The 21007-nt window shown below is 37.9% G+C and overlaps 1 protein-coding gene across 3 annotated transcripts in view; it reads right to left on the bottom strand.

Annotated features, from left to right (window-relative positions):
- Window positions 1–21007, bottom strand: part of gtf2h1 (general transcription factor IIH, polypeptide 1) — a 79631-nt gene that overhangs the window by 27516 nt on the left and 31108 nt on the right. For all 3 annotated transcript variants that reach the window (XM_073049291.1, XM_073049288.1, XM_073049289.1), the window contains 4 exons: window positions 19253–19340; window positions 11964–12052; window positions 7666–7783; window positions 4826–4916 (listed from right to left, as the gene is read on the bottom strand). In XM_073049291.1, the coding sequence (XP_072905392.1) occupies window positions 4826–4916; window positions 7666–7783; window positions 11964–12052; window positions 19253–19340 (386 nt within the window). The remainder of the gene's footprint in view (window positions 1–4825; window positions 4917–7665; window positions 7784–11963; window positions 12053–19252; window positions 19341–21007) is intronic.

The following is a 21007-nucleotide window of genomic DNA, read 5'->3' on the forward strand; positions in this document are numbered from 1 at the left end:
TACTATACATTATTGATGCTTAAATTCTTATGCATAACAGAACTCACACATTTTAAAATAAATACAACTTTTAATCAAGTTAATCTAGTGTAGGAATAGGAAGGTTAGTTTCAAAGCCGACTTCATGATTTAAGGTCTTTTAACTGTATTTTTCTCACAATCGGTAATGAATACAGATTACTATAACTGATTTAAAATGTAGTTATCTTGATATAATGAACATACGCAGGATTACGTTCATTCTAGATTTGATCAATTTCAGAGGAAATTTTTAGATAGTAAGGGTTGAATTACTAAGGCAGGCAATTGTGATATTTTACCCAACAAAATAATACAGCATTACTACAACTTAACCAGCAATTAATGAAGTTTAATCACTCAGGCATTCCTGACTTTGTGAGACAATTTATTTGCATTTGGGATTTATAATAATCTATCCCAAAATGGCCCATTCCAATCGTTATACTTATTTCTCTGACGCACAGTATTCTGCAGTTGCAGCTGCTTTCTTTATTATCAAACTCCCCTTTAGCCTGGTACTTCCTCATGTACTGCTTCAAGAATGAAGTTCCTTGCTACCTAATAAGATCTTCCAATCTTAACTACAATTTTTTGTAAATATATAAAACTATAAATGTCACAAATTCCAAATATAAACTGAAAATTAATAAAAACACTTGATCAAGCAATGTGCATAAAGAAAGGGAATACAGAAACTATGAAATAATTGATTTGTGAATGTCTAATGATTTATAGTGATTGTACAAGATAAATAAAACACATACAAAATCCAAAGAATGTGTATTCATAAAGCAAATAAGCTGAAAATATTAAGACCAGGCAAAGCAAAGCTGCCTCCAGTCCGGATGAAGGGTCTTGGCCTGAAACGTCGACTGTTTATTCACTTCCATAGATGCTGCCTGACCTGCTGAGTTCCTCCAGCATTTTGTGCGTGTAACACCTTTTCCAGTGTTTTGGTTGTGCCTTTTTTTCCCTAGTACTTTAGTTCTCCACTCCAGTCTTATCTCTACTTCCTATACTTTTTCAGCGAGGTTAACAAGCCAATTGTCAAAGTAAATTCAATTTCAAAATACATATATGTTACCATATACAACCCTGAGATTCAAAGTCAAAGTAAATTTATTGTCAAAGTACATGTGTTACCGTATACAACCCTGAAATTTGTTTTCTTGTGGGCAGACATAGCAAATACAAGAAACACAATAGAATCAATGAAAGACTGCACCCAACAAGACAGACAAAAAAACATGCAAAAGACAACTGTGCCATTACAAAAGTGAAAAGAGTTACAATAAAAAAGCAATAAATATCAAGAACATGAGATGAAGTGTCGTTGATTTTTCATCTCATGTTCTTAATATTTAATGTTTATTTATTTCTTTTCCCCAAGGAACATCGCCTTATCTTCTGTTTAGACAATTGTCAACAGACTGCAACACAAATTAACAATTTCATGTTTTCAACAGTAGGAATTAATAATGCAAATGCAGCTTTCACTTGCACTTCCCTGGACTAATACTTTGTTTTTCTGTGGTCTCTACAGGGGCACAATTGAGAGCATCCTGACTGGCTGCATCACTGCCTGGTACGGGAACTGTACTTCCCTCAATCGCAGGACTCTGCAGAGAGTGGTGCGGACAACTCAGCACAACTTCACATTGTTCAGGACATTTACAAAGACAGGTGTGTAAAAGGGCCCAAGGTCACCCCAACCACAAACTGTTCCAGCTGCTACCATCCGGGAAACAATATCGCAACATAAAAGCCAGGGCCAACAGGCTCCAGGACAGCTTCTTCCACCAGGCCTTCAGACTGACTAATTCATGCCAATACAATTGTATTTCTATGTTATATTGACTGTCCTGTTGTAAATACTATTTATTATAAATTACTATAAATTGCACATTGCACATTTAGACCGAGACAGCACGTAAAGATTTTTACTCCTCATGTAGATGAAGGATGTAAGTAATAAAGTCAATTCAATTACTTCACACATTTGCCTTGGACTATCATGCCTAATCATTTTTATCTTCTGCCCAATCATGAAACTGTTGTTTCGCCCACAGCCCACCAATTTTCCTCGATTCTGCATTTGTTTACAAACTATTAAAATTCAAACTACATCAAGTTCTAATGATTTACCATCAGTCACCAAAGCCCACTGTGTTCTTTTCTCCACACATTCATACTGGGTTTCTTGCAATTACTTTTATTGTCAATTTCTTCCACCAGAATTCTGAACCCCTTGAATATGCTAGATTTTTATTGTAGCCATGCCCAGGTTTCTCCACTGTACATCAATAATCATACGCAGCAGGGAGTATCCTAACATGCTGTGTCACTGCATGGCAAGGAATCCACACTGCAGCAGACAGGGAGGCTCTACAATGAGTAATCAAAACTACCCAATGCATCACTGGTGCCAGCCTGTCCGCCATCAACCCCCGCCCCCCCCCCCCCCCCGAAGCTTTCATGTTTTATAACATTAAATCATAGTGGAGTTAATTTGGCTTTTTTGACATCGATGAATAGAAAAGACTCTTTGGGTGTCAAAGTGAAAACAAATTTCTACAAATTGGTCTAACTGCATTACAATTGTTAAACACAAAATAATTAATTGTATAATTACTCACCTCCCCCCCTTTGGCAGCAATTACAGCCTTGTGTCTGTGTGGATAGGTCTCTGTCAGCTTTGCACATCTGGACACTGCAAATTTTCCTATTCTTCTTTACAAAACTGCTCAAGCTCTGTGAGATTACATGGGGATTGTGAAAGAACAGTCCTTTTCAAGTCCAGACACAAATTCTCAATTGGATTGAGGTCTGGACTCTGACTTGGCCACTCCAGGACATTAACTTTGTTGTTTTAAACCATTCCTGTGTAGCTTTGGCTTTATGCTTGGGGTCATTGTCTTGCTGGAAAACAAATCTTCTCCTAAGTCACAGTTCTCTTGCAAACTGCCATCAACTTACCAAACACTGAAGTAAGACTCACTGGTCTATAATTTCCTGGGTTGTCTCTATTCCCTTTCTTGTATACAGGCAGTCCCCAAGTTACGAACATCTGACTTACAAACAACTCGTACTTATGAACGGCCTGCCATAAAGCCTATTATATTAAAAATTTGTTGGCTCAAGGAAGGAGAACACCGTCCGCCATTTTAAGTCGGATCACATTGTCGTTAACACTGCGTTGAGTGTGTAACTTTGTATTTGGCTTAAGTTTTTCTTAGCCTGACCCCCTGAACCCCACTTTTCCAGTCAGCACCGCCCCTACTTGTTCCATTTAACCTGTCTCAGTGTGGGTGGACTTTAGAACTTGGGGGAGCTCAGGACCCGCCGCCCACGGCTGCTGCTGAATCTACAGTGTTTCTGTTCCGTTGATGGAAAACTATCACAATTGAAAATAAAGTGGAAATAATAAAGCGATTGGAAAGAAGTGAAACACCATCAGTCGTTGCAAAAGTGTTAGGCTACAGTCGGTCAACGATTGGAACAATCTTAAAGGATAAAGTTGAGAATAATGGAGCATATGAAAAGCCCTGTCCTGATGAAAGCTACAATTACTACTAAGCAATGCAGTGGTTTAATTATTAAAATACATACATTTCTTAAGTGTTTATATGCATAGAATGCTTAGTATATATACTACGATAAATGTTTGACTAACTGATGCAAATATAATACCAGATTACCTGCTCCGACTTGCATACAAATCTGACTTAAAGACGGACTTAGGAACGGAACTCGTTCGTAACCTGGGGACTGCCTGTAATGGAACAGCATTTGCAACCCTCCAATCATCCAGAACCTCTCCTGTCCCCATTGATGATGCAAAGATCATCGCCAAAGGCTCAGCAATCTCCTCCCTCGCCCCCCACAGTAGCCTGGGGTACACCTTGTCCGGTTCTGGTGACTTATCCAACTTGATACTGTCCAAAAGCTCTAGCACACCCTGTTTCATAATATCTACATGCTCAAGCTTTTCAGTCTGCTGTAAGTCATCCCTACAATCGCCAAGATCCTTTTCCATAGTGAATACTGAAGCAAAGTACTCATTAAGTACCTCTGCTATCTCCACTGGTTCCATACACACTTTTCCACTGTCACACATGATTGGTCCTATTCTCTCACGTCTTATCCTTTTGCTTTTCAAATATTTGTAGAATGCCTTGTGGTTTTCCTTAATCCTGTCCGCCAAGGCCTTCTCATGGCCCCTTCTGGCTCTCCTAATTTCTTTCTTAAGCTCCTTCCTGCTAGTCTTATAATTTTCTGGATCTCAATCATTACCTAGATTTTTGAACCTTTCATAAGCTCTTTTCTTCTTGACTAGATTTACAGCAGCCTTTGTACACCACGGTTCCTGTATCCTAACATCTTTTCCCTGTCTCATTGGAACGTACTTATGCAGAACTCCACACAAACATCCCCTGAACATTTGCCACATTTCTTCCATACATTTCCCTGAGAACATCTATTCCCAATTTATGCTTCCAACTTAGCCTTTCGACATTTCCCTTCTCAACTATTACACCTCCCCACTCATGGTTAATCAAATAAAGATCAGCTCAGAACAAAGCTGTATCCTGGGACTTTCCTATTTTATCCAATGCATTACTGCATATTTCTGTTCAGAACTTTAGAGGACTGTTTCTCAGCAGCCCCCTTAAGATGTGAACAGTTGATAGGCATCACTATCTTTTATAAACACTGTGGGAACAGAGATGAATTGTACCATAGTCATACAATTAGTGACAGTTGCTTAAACCTCTAACTAATGTGTATGTAGACAAACACTTACGGTTTATAGCTTGTGATGTTCCTCCCTGCATAAGCACTCCACCAGGTGAGAGGTCAGTTATTGCACTGCTGGCCACACTGCTGGACAGAACCTATGACATACAATATGGCTGTCAGTGGTTGAACTTCGACTTTAAAGTTTGTTTCATTTTTTTGGTGAGATGAAAATGAAGTCCCCTCTAGCTTTTGCTCATACTATCATCCAGAACACCAAGTGCAAAAGCAGGAATGTGAAGTTTCTAAACAAACTCCAAGTGAATTAAAGAAAAAAATCTTCATGGAGTTAGAATAGCAGCCTTATAATGTCAAGGAAATATATGTAGGCTAGGACGGAGTAAAGGCTTCCTATTCTTGAGTGCTGAAGGACACTGAAAAAGCATGACAAGACACAAGGCTTCGCCATGATAGGTAGTTTGCAGACATTCACCATCACATACACATAACCAAATTGTGAAATACCAGCTGGAAACTAACTTGCTGAAAGTTATAGAAAAACAGTAAGTTAATCTTTTATAATGGAAGAAATTTTCAGGAGTAGAAAGAAAAAAATCTTGTCAGCAGCAATGTTTATAAAGCCTATGATGCAAGTCAAACATGAATAATTATTCAAGCAAGAGTTACTGGTCCAGGGCATAGGGCAATTACAGTGGAAAACAGTTGCTGATGAAAGGAAGAGGTACATGGGACTGAAGGTGAGGAAATCCTAGAATTTGTAGTTTAAGTGGAAACCAATAACTGAGGATGCAAAAGGGCAGATAGCTTTCAGAGTTTGAGTGAAAATACTGAGCAAGGATTGAAAGAACAGCAATCATAAATTACTCTAAAGCAAGAGTTCCCAATATTAGGAGTCCACTGCATAGAAAAGGATGTGAATCCCTGCTCTAAAGCCACAAATGATGTACAGTACAACAAGACAGATTAACACGTGTTGAGAAGTGACGTAGGATAAGAGTGGCATCAATAACCAGAACCGAGTTGCTCATTTTGGGTGGATTACATTTCAGAACAGCTGGGCCAACAGTCTACATGGCAGGTTCACCAGTAGCGTAGGGGAAGATTTCAAGTAAATTGCAACAGTGGAAAATAAACATTATAGAATGGGAAAAGGTTACAGTGAGCATCAGAATAGACAATTTGCACAACAAAACTTGACAAAAAGAACATAGGCCTAAAGCAACAATTACTAATGGGTTAGGACTGTAGAATAGTGAAGCTATAGCTCTCATGTTAGGCCATTAAGAATGAACGATTTAAATGCTTTAAAATAAAAAAGCATTAGGTAAAAAGCAAAAAACAACAAATTCTGATGTGATATCAAGAACTTTCAATTTTCTGGTCAATAGAATTTGGCAGTTCAGGAATTAGTTCAGTTTCAGTGGAAGAGTATATCAGGAAAAACTGTATTAGGTTTAGAAAAATTATGAAAAAAGGAGCATTTGAGTGCAAAAACTTTTAACTGGCAAATGGATAACAAATGAGGAAATGTCTTCTGATCGAAATTATAAACAGTTGCGCTAACAGGAACTGAAAAGTGTCAGGTATTTAAAAAAACAAATTTAAGTTGGGAAATAAGAAAGAAGTCCAAAGCCAGAGTTACATGAAAAATATAACTCAAGGGATTTAATAAAATTAAAGTACACAGGCTAAAAAACAGGATATGAAGTAATCTAAAAGACAAAAAGCTGGGCTGATACTCAATTAAGAATAAATGACGTGTCCTTAAACTTTGTACAACAAACATTTTGCAATATAGAGATGTGGGTTGCAGAGTATAATTGTTAAGTTTGCAAAGGACTCAAAAATCAAATCCGTAGGAAACATAAAACTTCAGAAGGCTATGTTGGACTAATATAATAGCCAGGTATCTAGCAGATGGAATGTAACAAGCGAACAAATGCATTATGGAGAAGCAATACTATGTAAATGGTAAAACTGGAAAGGATTTACATGCAGACCTTATGACTTATATACCCGAAACTGGTAGGACAAATTGAGAAGCTGTTTATCAAATGTATGTAAGATTATCAGCCTTGTGAATAGTACCATTCATTATGAAAGGAAAGTAGTTTTATTAAACCTTCAGTACACTAGCTGGCCTCAACAAGTACATCTGCTTGCTTGTCTGACATCCAGAAATAAGCAGAAATTCCTTCAAACTTAATACTGAGAAGTCTGAAATAATTTCTTTGGTCTCTATTACAAATCCCATGTTATTGGTACTGACTCTATCACTCTTCCTGGAAACTGTCCATGATTGAATTAGATTTTGTTTGCCACACCTGATGTAGATTCAGACTGTAAGCTTCAGACTACATATCTGATCTCCAAAAAGTATTACTCCACCTACATAACATTGCTCAATCACCAGTTCTCAGCTCATCTGCCGCTGATAAGTACATCAATGCCTTTATTACCTTTAAACTTGTTGGTGCAAAAGTACTCCTGATTGTTCTCCAATCATTAAGCTTAGATAAAATTCAGCTGAATAAAAACTTAGGCTGCCCTTGTCCTATTAGTCCCTTTTTCTGATATGAACTAACCTACAATATCAATTAAGCACTTTGAATTTTAAAATCCTAATTTAATCAGCAGTTAACCTTAATCAATATGAATAATTAGAATAGCAAGTCAAAACTTTAGATGCGAGAAATCTGAGCATTCCAAGTTTTTTCCAATGTCAATCAAATGAAAGATTATTGTAGTCTGCCTACTGCAAGAGATATTCATTCTCACGACTTTCATTTACAAAGATTGTTTCTACTGCTCTGTCTGTACCTTTTGAAACTATGCACATGTAATCATCAGACACACACATTTCTGCTTTTTATACTCACATCATACCTGAGTAAGTCTGGGGCTATAGTTAGCCATTTCTTGTCGAATACAGTGGACTGAGTTAATAATATCCTGGCTGGATGCATAGTGCTGAGACTGAACAGGTGTAGGGCCATGAAAATACCTAAAAAGGGATTAAAAAAACTATTGATATTTTGAGCAAATGAGAATAAAACTTTTCTGTTAGCCAAGCTTTTTGTTTCATTGTATTTCACCTTGATCCAATAGATAAATACGTATAAATTCTTAAAGGCTCACATATCATAGCGCTATAAACAATAACAAAATGCTCACAATGCTCAATTATTCTTTCAAAAAACAATTTTAATCATAATATATAGTAATGTAATCAGAACATATAATCTCCATTACCCCCACCAAACATTCCAGTGAAACATTTGTAAGGCTGTATGACTGTGTAACTAGGTAAGTATCTTTATTATAGCATACATATTATAGCAGCTAAGAAATAGACAACAATCTAGTATTACATGGTTGCAAACAGTATTGTTTAACAGAGATATTAGTTACTATTTGAGTGCTTGGATAACATTAGTTAAAAAACTTTAAGAATAATAACAGATCCTCCTGTTTGCTAAGTACACAGAGCAGATTCAGCTACCTTAAATTTATCAATAAAGTATTCATTTCTTATACGATTTCCAAAAGAGAGACCTACCATTTTCATTCTACAAACAATAATTAGTCTCATTACTCTAAACAGTAATCCTCATATTTCTTAGGAAAAAAAAGGGGGGAATGAATGAATTCAAAGGCAGCGAAACAAAAAATGGGATTTAAGTCTCCAAGCGAAAAAGGATCTAGTGCCTTCTTGCTGTACATGAACTTTTCTTGGGCTTCCAGCCAGGTACAGTTACCGATTACAACCAATATTTTGATGACAAACTCTGCCATCTTCTTCAGGATGATATCTGAGTATGTCTAATCCAGTGGTATAATTAACTGCCTGGAAGCCTGAGAAGAATTTATTCTTCAAGTCAAGTCAAGTCACTTTTATTGTCATTTCGACCATAACTGCTGGTACAGTACATAGTAAAAATGAGACAACGTTTTTTAGGACCATGGTGTTACATGACACAGTACAAAAACTAGACTGAACTACGTAAAAAACAACATGGAGAAAGCTACACTAGACTACAGACCTACACAGGACTGCATAAAGTGCACAAAAGCAGTGCAGGCATTACAATAAATAATAAACAGGACAATAGGGCAAGGTGTCAGTCCAGGCTTTGGGTATTGAGGAGTCTGATAGCTTGGGGGAAGAAACTCCAACTTCATAAATCTCCAAGGTCTAATAGGCATTAAAAGATTTTGCAAAATTAACCATATTATTCTATTGAATGAATTTGTGTACAAGGTCGATTATCTGCTGAAGCAGTGACAGATGCAGATAACATAATGAATTGCACTGTAACATGCTCTGGAAAGTAAACATAACCCATTCCTTGCACAAAACTCAAAATTAAGCTCTCCAGTTCTCTTCAACTCATTTTTCTGTAGATCCACATTTCAGCAATTTCTCTTTCTCTAAGTTCTTTGGCTTGTTCCTCACTTGCAATTGTAGCAGCTTACATCAAAAGAATCGAGCATTTGCACCCAGTCACCACAATCTATGTAGATTACAGCTAGGCTGAACAGACAATACTTAAAACAAATGAACTAACTACATTTGAACTCATGAATTCTGATTTTACTCCCCAGCAATTTTTTGGTTTGAAATGTTAGCTTCAAGTGTCAGTTTGTTCCTAAGATACACCCAGCCTTCAAACTACCAAGAACCTAAACATTTGTGACTGAGCCAATCAACTGGAAGAATACTAGTAGGCTGGAATCATACAGAAGTTACAAAGGCCCCCTGGTGACTGAAAAGAGCAGAAAACTGGGGAAAAAAATAAAAAGCGAAAAATCTTTCTGAAGACCTCTGCAAGAAGACCGAAAATTGCAGATGTTACTCCGCTATTTAAGAAGGGTGAGAGGCAGCAGAAATGAAACTACAGTCCTGTCAGCCTGACATCAGCGGTTGGGAAGTTGTTGGAATCGATTGTTAGGGATGAGGTTATGGCATACCTGGAGGCACATGACAAGATAGGCCAAAGCCAGCATGGTTTCCTGAAAGGAAGATCCTGCTTGACAAACCTACTGCAATTCTTTGAGGAAATTACAAGCAGAGTAGACAAAGGAGATGCAGTAAACGTGGTGTACTTGGATTTTCAGAAGGGCTTTGACAAGGTGCCGCACATGAGGCTGTTTTAGCAAAACAAGAGCCCACGGAATTACAGGGAAGTTACTAGCGTGGGTGGAGCATTGGCTGATCGGCAGAAAACAGGGTGGGAATAAAGGGATCCTATTTTGGCTGGCTGCCAGCTACCAGTGGAGTTCCACAAGGGTCGGTGTTGGGACCGTTACTTTTTATGATGTATGTCAATGACTTGGACTAGGTATTAAGAGATTTGCGGCTAAATTTACCGATGATACAAAGATAGGTGGAAGAGTGGGTAGTTTTGAGGAAACAGAAAGCCTGCAGAAAGACTTAGATAGTTTAGGGGAATGGGCAAAGAAGTGGCAAATGAAATACAATGTTGGAAAGTGTATGGTCATGCACTTTGGTGGAAGAAATAAATGGGCAGACTATTATTTAGATGGAGAGAGAATTCAAAATGCAGAGATGCAAAGAGACTTCAGAGTCCTTGTGCAAGATACCCTAAAGGTTAACCTACAGGTTGAGTCAGTTGTGAAGAAGGTGAATACAATGTTGGCATTAATTTCCGTTTTGGGCTCCTTATTTTAGATGTACTGACATTGGAGAGGGTTCAGAGAAGATTCATGAGAATGATTCCAGGAATGAGAGGGTTACCATATGAGGAACGTCTGGCAGCTCTTGGGCTGTATTCCCTGGAGTTCAGGAGAATGAGGAAGGATATTATAGAAACATTCCAAATGTTAAAAGACCTGAACAGATTAGATATGGCAAAGTTATTTCCCATGGTAGGGGATTCTAGGACAAGAGGGAACGACTTCAGGATTGAAGGACGTCCTTTTGGAACTGAGATGTGAAGAAATTACTTTAGTCAGAAGGTGGTAAATCTGTGGAATTTCTTGCCACAAGCGGCTGTGGAGGACAAGTCATTGGGTGTATTTAAGGCAGAGATAGATAGGTTCTTGATTAGCCAGGGCATTAAACGGTATGGGATGAAAGCAGAAGAGTGGGGATGACTGGATTAAGTGGATCAGCCCATGATAGAATGGCGGAACAGACTCAATGGGCTGAATGGCCTATTTCTGCTCCTGTATCTTATGGTCTTATATCTTATGGTCCAAGAAAATAACAGCCATGTCCACTGGCCAATTATTTCTGAAAATTGTTAAACATGGTTTGAATTATTTTATTGTTATTTTACTCATGCAGTAAGGGGTCACAGAAGTTGCCGTGTTATCCCCCACCCCAGCACACAAAAATCACAGCATTTATTTTGTAAACAAAATTCAGTCTTCTAACAGAGCATGCAGAAGCTGAATCTTTCATTAATCAAGAAATAAAATATGGTCTACATTCCCATAACTTTCAGTAGGCGTTCCTTGAGTATTGTTCCAAGCAATTTCTTATTCTGGACACAGACTGTGTTCTTTGCTTCATAAATAAGCAATCAAGTCCCAAGTAAAAGAAAGACACTAGAAATACCATAATATAGTGCAAGGTTGGAAGGACCTTTAGACCAGAGATGAGGAGGAATTTCTTAGATAGAAAAGGATACATGAAAAAAATTGAGGGCTACGTGGGAAAGGTTGGAATGATCTTGGAGCAGTTTAAAGAACTGGCACAACTTCATGGGCCGAGGAGCCTGTCCTATGCTGTACTATGTTCTAACAGAGACAAAGAGGAATTTCTTGAGACAGGGAGTGGTGATCATACGTAAGTTAAAAAAGCCCTCTGGTGACTGAAAAGAACAGAAAACATAGCAGAACCCACTGCCATAAACAGCTGTGGAGGTAAGTCATTGGGGATATTTAAAGTGGAGATTGATAGATTCTTGATTAGCAAGGGCACCAAAGGTTATGGGGAGAATGCAGGAGAATGCAAGGTTATGAAGGATAATAAATTAGCCATGATCGAATGGCAGAGCAGACTCGATGGGCTGAATAGCCTTATGGATCTGTCTGGCCCCTCCCAAAGAATAAAACACATACATTACAAAAGTCAGTTTTAGTTTTGGTGCCTATTTTTCTTGCATTGCCTATTTAATTTAGGTCATAAAATCCTATAATCCTTATCAAAACCTTACCTGTCAGCCTTCTTCAAATTTAGTGCAACAGTCTTTTTTAAGTTCATTTCTCCCAGGTCTTCATATTCTATGGCTTCCTGTAACTTCACCTTTGGAAAAGAAAATCTCTAACAATCAAATTGTATTAAACTTGTCTATCCTCTTGCTGGTTCGTCTAACAGTATTTTCCCCAATCTCACCTTATTGCTATATCCACAAATTCTCCTATTCCATCACCTTAACAGGTTCCGCAACTTTTATTCTGTCAAACATTTGTAACTAAATTAAACTCCTATTTCAACTCAAATTTGAGTTGCAATTTGATTTGATTTGAAATTTGATTTCAACTCAAATTTAATTCATTTGTATTTTGTGGGGTGTTCCCTTCCATACCAAATCCTATCATGTAATGAAACCCCCAAGGAGAGAAAGTACAGAATATGGTTTCACCCTGGAAAAATTCAGAACTGAAACTAAACCACCTTTGGTGAAAACTTCCCTACTTCACCAAATAATATTTAATTTCAAAGTGCAAAACTGTAACTATGACCATGTTAAAAAAATCAAAACAATGTTGCAGAGCATGACTTTTTCCAAAGAGAAATATGGAAAAGAATGAGAATAAGTAACAAACACTGAATAAATGAACAAAACAGAGACATTTCCTGAAAAGAAATTAAATGATGAATCAGCAACTAAGGGGTTAACAGATCTGGACAAGATTTTTTCTGAAAAGGAACAGTAAGGGGCACACAGTCAAAAATCACATCATGTTAAAAAAAATTTAAAGTACCAGGAAATATTTTGTTCATTTTGGATAATGTAGAAGAGTAGAATGATTTGGGAGTAAAAGCTCACAACGATTTTTATTTAGTCATTGTACTTTACGATTAGGCATTATTGACAGGCCAATCTTTTTGTCCCTTCCGAGTGAAGATGCTGTAAGTCAACTTCTTGAACCAATGCTGTTCTTGTATTGTAGGTGATCCAACAATGCTGTTGGGTAAGGAGATCCAGCATTTCAACTATAAAAGAATGGCAATACATTTCCAAGAAAGGATGGTGCATCTTGAAGCAGAACCTGCAAATGTCACTCCACTCTTCAAGGGAGGGAGGCAAAAGACAGGAATGATCAACTCTATTTGCCATATACACTCAGTGGCCACTTTATTAGGTACACCTGCTTATTAATACAAATATCTAATCAGCCAATCATGAAGCAGTAACTCAATGCATATCATGGTCAAGATTCAGTTGTTGTTCAGAGCAAACATTAGAATGGTGAAGAAATGTGATCCAAGTTTCATTTTAATAATCCTACAGTGTTTCCCAGAAGGGATCTTTTGGAAAAGGCAATTTGCATGGTGGGTGGTATCCACTTCATTGTCCTGGCCACATACAAGTCCTGCAGTGGAATGATTGTTGGTGCCACACAGGGTGGTTTGAGTATCTAACTGCTGAACTCCTGAGATTTTATTACATAACAGTCACTAGAGTTTACAGAGAATGGGGCAAAAAACAAAAGAAAAATCCAGTGAGCAGCAAATCTGTGGGTGAAAAGCCTTGTTAATGAAAGGTCACACTGATTCAAGCTGACAGGAAGGTGACAGTAACTCAAATAAACACATATTACAATAGTGATTTGCAGAAAAGCATCTCTGAATACATAACACGTCAAAACTTGAAGTGGATGGGCTACAACGGCAGAAGAACACACCCAGTTTCATTCCTGTACCTAATAAAGCATACATGTATTAGGAATTTACTATGGTGTGTTGGTCAGGATCCAACATGCAACAAAAAAAAAATCAACAATGATAAAAATAAAGTTAAGAGTTTAAAGTATGGGCATAAATACAGCATATATTTACAAATCTCAACAGCACTGTAAAAAGTTGTTTAAAGTGTTTACAGTGCAGTGTCGGGGTTAATAGATAGAAGGGGGTGGGGAAGCCAACTAGAATGGCTGACCTGCCCGAGGGAAGGAACTTAAGCTGGCATGAAGGTTTCATTTTAGCCCAATATTACATTTATATGACTTTGACAGTATATATCCCTTTTGTTGTTTGCATGTTTATTGCATTACGTATTTGATATAACTTCTCCTCAGCAGAATCCGATTTGAGACAGTCAATATGGCCTTGTGACGGGCAGCTTGAGCCTCAGGAGCCTAACTGAATCTTTTGAGGATGTGACAAAATATTGATGAAGGTAGAGCAGTGGATGTGGTTTATACGGATTTTAGTAAGTCATTTGATAAGAGTTCCCAGTGCTATGCCCATTCATAATGTCAGGAAGCATGGGATCCGGGAAAACATGTCTGACTGGATGCAGAAGGCAGAGGGTGGTAGTAGATGGCCTGGAGGTTGGTGACAAGTGGTTTCCGCAGAATTCTGTTCGAGGACTTCATCTCTTTACGAATTTTATAAATGGCTTCAATGAGGAGGTGGAAGAATGAGTTCATAAGTTTGCAGATGACATGAATATTTATAGAGTTATGCCTAGTGTTAGAAGCTTGTCATAGGTTACAGCACAATATTGATAGGATGTGGATGACACAAAGGTTGGTGGTGTTGTGGATAGAGTAGAGGTTTGACGTGGCTTATAATGGGACACTGACAGAATGCAGAGCTGGGCTGAGAAGTGGCAGATTGAGTTCAGTCCAGTAAAGGGTCAAGTGATTCACTTTGGCAGGTCAAACTTGACGGCAGAATACAAAGGTTAATGGCAGGACCCTAAACAACATGGAGGCACAAAGAAATTTTGAGATTCACATCCATAGATCCTAAAGTTGTAGTACAAGTTGATAAATGGTTTAGAATCCATATGACATTTTGGCCTTTATTAGTTTGGGGGGGGAGGCTGAGTTCAAGAGTATCAAGGTAATGTTACAACTCCATAAAATTTTGACTGGTCTACAGTTGGAGTATTGCATTCAGTTCTGATTGCCTCATTATAGCAAGGATGTGGAAGCTTTAGAGAGGGTCTCATTATAGCAAGGATGTGGAAGCTTTAGAGAAGGTGTAGAGGAGATTTGACAGGATGCTTTAGAAAGCATGGCTAATGAAGATAAGCCGAGCAATCTAGGTCTCTTCTCTTTTGACAGAAAGATGCGAGGTGACTTGATAAGAGATGAGGAAAAGATAGAATGGACAGACAGAGACATTTCCCTCAGGGCGGAAATAGCTAATACAAGGGAGCAAAACTTTAAGGTGACTGGATGAAATTATGGGGTGGAGGAGAAACGTCAGAGGTAGTTTTTTTTAAAAATTACACAGTAGCAGGTTTGTGGAATGATGCCGGGGCAGTGGCAGAAGCAGGCACTTCTGATAGACATATGGACAAAGGAAAATTTAAGGGCTATTTGGGAGGGAAGGGTGAGATTGGTCTTGGAGTAGTTTAAAAGACTGGCAACAACATTGTGGGCTGAAGGGTCTGCACTGTGTTACACTGCTCTTTGTTCTGACTGGCGAGAATTAATTTCTTTAGCCTGAGGGTGGTGAGTCTATGGAATTCATTGCCACAAATGCTGTGGAGGCAAGACATTGGGTATATTTAAAATAGAGGTTGATATGTTCTTGATTAGTAAAGGCATCTAAGGTTATGGGGTGAAGGCAGGAGAATGAGGTTGAGAGGGAATATAAAAAGGCAAATTCAATGGGCCATATGGCATAATTTTGCTCTTACAGAACCTGTGGGTGACAGTATTCCCATTGCTCTCACTGCCTTGCCTTTGGACACTGAGGTTGCTGTTCTTTTTTGTCCCATTGCCACCTACTTTCGCTTTACATGATCATAATCTGATCTCTCCCATCTCTTTTTCACCTTTCCCTCCAATACTTGTTTCCATTTTAAGACTGATTTTCTCTAATATTTTCCAGTTTTAAAAGGTTTTCAATGTGAAAGGACAGATGCCATCAGAACTGTAAAGTATTTCCAGCATTTTCTGTGTCATGTCCAGCAGTTCTTTGCAACAGGACACTACATTTTTCTCCAGAATATAGAACAGTTAACAATACAATTATATAAAACTTCAAAGTACTCTAATACATTTTATTGAAATACTGAATTTTGTATTATGGTAAAAGCAAAAGATACTATCTGATAAAAAGAAAATACCAATATGAAGATCTTTAAAATGGATTTTTTTTCATAAAACACAGGCAAATAGACAATATGACAGAAGCACTTAAAGTCCTGAAAACAAGGCACAATGTGGATAGTGTTATGAATGTACCACAGCTCTGAGGGGCCGAAGGGTGCGGGGGTAGCCCCCTCCTTTGTGAGAATCGCAAGATCACTATTGAGTCAATTCAGGAGACACAGGAAATGAGAGAAAGACATGCAGAATCCACAAAAGGGTCAGAATGTGTCCTGGCCTCCGAAAGGCGGACCCATTGATACTGGCTATTGTCTCTTGGAGACGGACTTGTGGATTGCATCCTGGACGATGCAATCAACGCCCCAGGCAATGAACCGAGGAGGAGGTTGGGGGAGGGATTGCATCATCCCCCAACCTGATTGACACCTGAGACCCTGTGAGTCAGGATAAAAAGAGGGTCTGTGGGAACAGCCCCTCAGATGCACCAGAAGAAACGCCAGCGATCCCGTAATAGCAAGAAACCAGGGGAAAGCCCACGTGCATCTGGTTCCATTTGCCCTGGAATCGGTGGGCTCTTTTCCACGGCCAAAAGATTTTTAGCTAACAACGGGGAAACCAACTCCCAACGACTCTCGAAGGATTGACATCATAAAAGGAATCGGCAAGTTTTTCTCTAAAATCTCTCTCTCTCCAACAATTGAAAACCCAGCGGTCCCCAAAGGCTGAAGCCTGTATGAGCTTGAATGATCTGAGTGACTTTTATATTTCCATCGGACAATACATTATCCCCTAGACAACGATAGAGCTATTTCTTATTGATTACTGTTATACCCGCGCTTTTAGATTTAGTATTGACGACGTATATTATCTGCATGTTTGCATTGACCTTATTTTGTGTATTTTTTTATCAATAAATACTGTTAAAAATAGTACCATCAGACTTCAATGGACCTCTCTATCTTTGCTGGTAAGTGACCCAGTTACAGGGTACGTAACAATAGAAAAAAAATCACAAGTGAATCATGAGAATTAGATACAAGATTTCAAACAAAACCATGTGATATCGCCTATGAAATTCACTTACATGATAAACAGCCAATCACAATTCACAATACATTGTTGTGTACAGTTACAAGAAAAAGTTTGTGAACCCTTTGCAATTACCTGTTTTTCTGCATTAATTTTTCAAAAAATGTGGTCTGATCTTCATCTAAGTCTCAGTAATAGACAAATAAAATCTGCATAAACAAACAATACACAAACATTGTACGTCTTCTTGTCAATACTGAGTACACCATTTAAACATTCACAGTGTAAGTTAAAAAAAATGTGAACTTATGGGGTAATGCCTTCTACAAAAGCTATTTGGAGTCCGGTGTTCCAATCAATGAGATGAGATTGGAGGTGTGGGTTGTAGAGGTGCCCCGCCATATATTTTTAAAAAATCCAAAGTCAGGTTACTGACAGAGCCTACACTTCTCAAGAAAGATCTGCTTATGTGCACCAAGCCTCAATCAAAACAACTTTCAGAGGAACTTAGAAGAATTGGAGAGATGCATGAAGCTGGAAAAAACTACAAAAACATTTCTAAAAGACCTGACTGCTCATCAGTACACAGTAAGAGAAATTGTCTACAAATGGAGGAAACAGTACTGTTGCTACTCTCCCTAGGAGTGAGAGTCCTGCAAAGATCACATCAAGAGCATAATGTGCAATGCTGAAGGAGGTGAAAAAGAACCCAAGGGTAACAACAAAAGACCTGCAGAAATATCTAGAACTTGCTAAAGTCTCTGTTCATGTGTCCACTATAACACTGAACAAGAATGGTGTTTATGGAAGGACACCACTGAGGAAACCACTGCTCTCTAAAACAAAAACGTTGCTGCATGAATTCTGCAAAAGATGACATGGATGTTCCATAATGCATCTGGGACAATATTCTGTGGACAGATGAGACAAAAGTTGAACTTTTTGGCAGAAATGCACACCGCTATGTTTAGAGAGAAAAGGGCACTGAACACGAATACCAAAACCTCATTCTAACTGTGAAGTATGGTGGAAGGAGCCTCATTGTTTGGGGCTGCTTTGCTGCCTCAGGGCCTGGACAGCTTGCAATCGTTCAGGGAGCAATAAATTCAAAACTGTATCAAGACATTTTACAGAAGTGTAGCAGTCCGTCACCTGAAGCTTAATAGAAGGTGGATGATGCAACAAGACAATGATCTGAAACACAAGAGTAAATCAACCACAGAATGGTTTAAAAAGAAGAAAATTTGTGCTTTGGAATGGCCAAGACAGAGTCCAGTCCTTAAACCAATTGAGATGCTGTGGCATGACCTGAAGAGGACTGTTCATGCAAGGTATCCCAGAAATACTGATGAACTGAATCAGGAATGGTCTAAAATTCCTCTTTGCTGTTGTGCAAATCTGATCAGCAGCTACAGGAAACATTCGGTGGAAGTTATTTCTGCTAAAGGAGATTCCACCACTTATTAAATACAAGGGTTCACATACTTTTTCCAGTTTGGACTGTGATTGATTAAACAAGGTGTTCAATAAAGACATGAAAAGTACAATTATTTGTATGTAGTTAGTTTAGGCAGATTGTGTTTGTCTATTATTATGACTTAGATTTTATGAGTAATGCAGAAAACCAAGTAATTGGGTTTATAAACTTTTTCTTGCAACTGCAGACAAAGGAAAGAAATTTGATGGGGATATAGGAATAGGATATGCAAGTGTAATTGTAACTATTTGTTCATTTGGAACATTAAAGACTTGAACTAAATGACCATTTAAGAAAATGAACTACCACATTACCCCTCTAATAGAAATGATGAAGTTATGAGTTATCACTGCCACATCTGAAATCAATTGATTCAAAAGCTTGAGAATCAAACTTTTACAATTTTCATTGGTGGTGCTTTTCTTTCTCATTGATAGAAATTACCAAGCCACCAGGAAAGAGTTACAAGTTATAGACTGAATAAAGTAAACAGTTTCCAGATGAAACCCAAATAAATCTTATGGATGGTTCAATTCAATACTTGAGACATTAATCAGATAATCTTACTCTGCCATTGTCAGTTGCCATCTTAATCACAGTCCCATATTTTGTCTAATCAGTATTTTGCATACACAAAAATGCTGCAGTTCCCTAGTTCTATATAATGCAGTATTTTTTTCTAGGTCTTCGCTTGATTCTTACCTTTTTGACAGGTGGCTGAAAACAATCAGAATCTCGAGAATTACCATCAGTGCTGCTATTCTCACCGTTCTGATCATTGTGCATTTCTCTGCAAATGGGAGACAAAAAGGAATATTACATAGTCACTCTTCCTCTGTTCCCTTGCTCACCCTTCATCCAGCATTCACAGTTCAATCAGTGATCAATGTAGGATTAATGCCAGCAACTGGCCTTTCAAACAAAATAAAGTAATTTTTCTTGGCGTCAAGAAAAATTTTATCAAAAATTGCCCCATGTGGAGATAAAAGCATATAATGAGGTAAATCAGGTAGCTAACCTGTAGGTAGCTAATTCTGATCACATTGCTATAAATCACTAAGATGAAATTCAGGCACAAATTATCCTTCACTAAGTGCATTTTTCTAGACTATTTTGATGAGAATTTTTTTCTATTTTCTTTGTTCTTTAAATACTGATTATTGAGTAAAATGACTGTCGCTGGGATCATATTTGCACGCAACAGACAAATGGGAAAAGACTCTGCCACTTGTATGTTCACCATGAAGTCTCATATCATCCAGAACTGCAAATATTAGTTAACTGTTAGAGATTCACCACTGGATCTATATCCTGGAATACCCTAGAAGCAGCTCTGTGGGGATATCTTCACCACTAGATTGCTGTAGTTAACGATAGCAGCTCACATTGGCAATTAGAGATGGGCAATAATGTCAGACTTCATGGCAGTGCCCAGATCCCAGAAGGTGAATTTAAAGATTAATATTTAAACTATTAGATTAAGATTAAAGCTCAAACTATTCAGAGTTGTAAACAGAAGTAGAAACAACCACTTGACAATAATATTTTGAAAACCAAGGCCAGATGCAGAAAAATAATACTTGCCTCATGCACTAACCCTTCATGAAACTGCTAAAGATCCTACATTCTGGCCCAATATATTAAAAATACCAGAAACAGTTAAAGTTCAATTTCAATTCTTGGAATCAAAGCTCCCAGAAAAAAAAATCAAGTCAATCTTTTGCAATTTGATGAAACAGGAAGGTGGTATGGGAGTCTCAAGACTCATGCCACCAGGTTCAGGAACAGTTACTACCCCTCAACCATCACAAACTAACGGGGATAACTTCCCTCACCCCATCATTAAAATGTTCTCACAACCAATGGATTCACTTTCAAGGACTCTTAATCTCATGTTCTCAATATTTAATTCTTATTTATTTATTATTATTATTTCTTTCTTTTTGTATTTTCACATTTTGTTGTCTTCTGCACTCTGGTTGAACGCCCAAGTTGGGTGCTCTTTCGTTGATTTTGTTATGATTATTATTCTATAGATTTATTGAGTATGCCTGCAAGAAAATGAATCTCAGGGCTGTATACGGTGACATATATGTATTTTGACAATTTTATTTTGAACTTTGAAATAGAAGCCTTCAAATAAAGGTTAAAATGTGAATTTAACTGGATAAATTTAAATATAAAAGTGAAATTTAAAACTGATTCTATTTCGAATTTGATAAACTTGCTACTAAGAAAAATGTCAAAAGTGAGAGAATATTAAGTAGCCATAAAGAAAATGCAGTAGTATGTAAGGAGTCTCCTGAATCACTGATCAAATTCAGCTCAAAATTATGGTAATTATGGTATGGTAATACTCCACTAAACTTGCACCAGACAGCCCAGAAATCCCAATGATTCATTAGCTTGGAGTGTGAACTAAGGGACAAAAACGTAAGTATAATGCGTGGCCAAAAG

Source organism: Hemitrygon akajei, chromosome 6 (genome assembly GCF_048418815.1).
Source record: "Hemitrygon akajei chromosome 6, sHemAka1.3, whole genome shotgun sequence".
NCBI lineage: Eukaryota > Metazoa > Chordata > Chondrichthyes > Myliobatiformes > Dasyatidae > Hemitrygon > Hemitrygon akajei.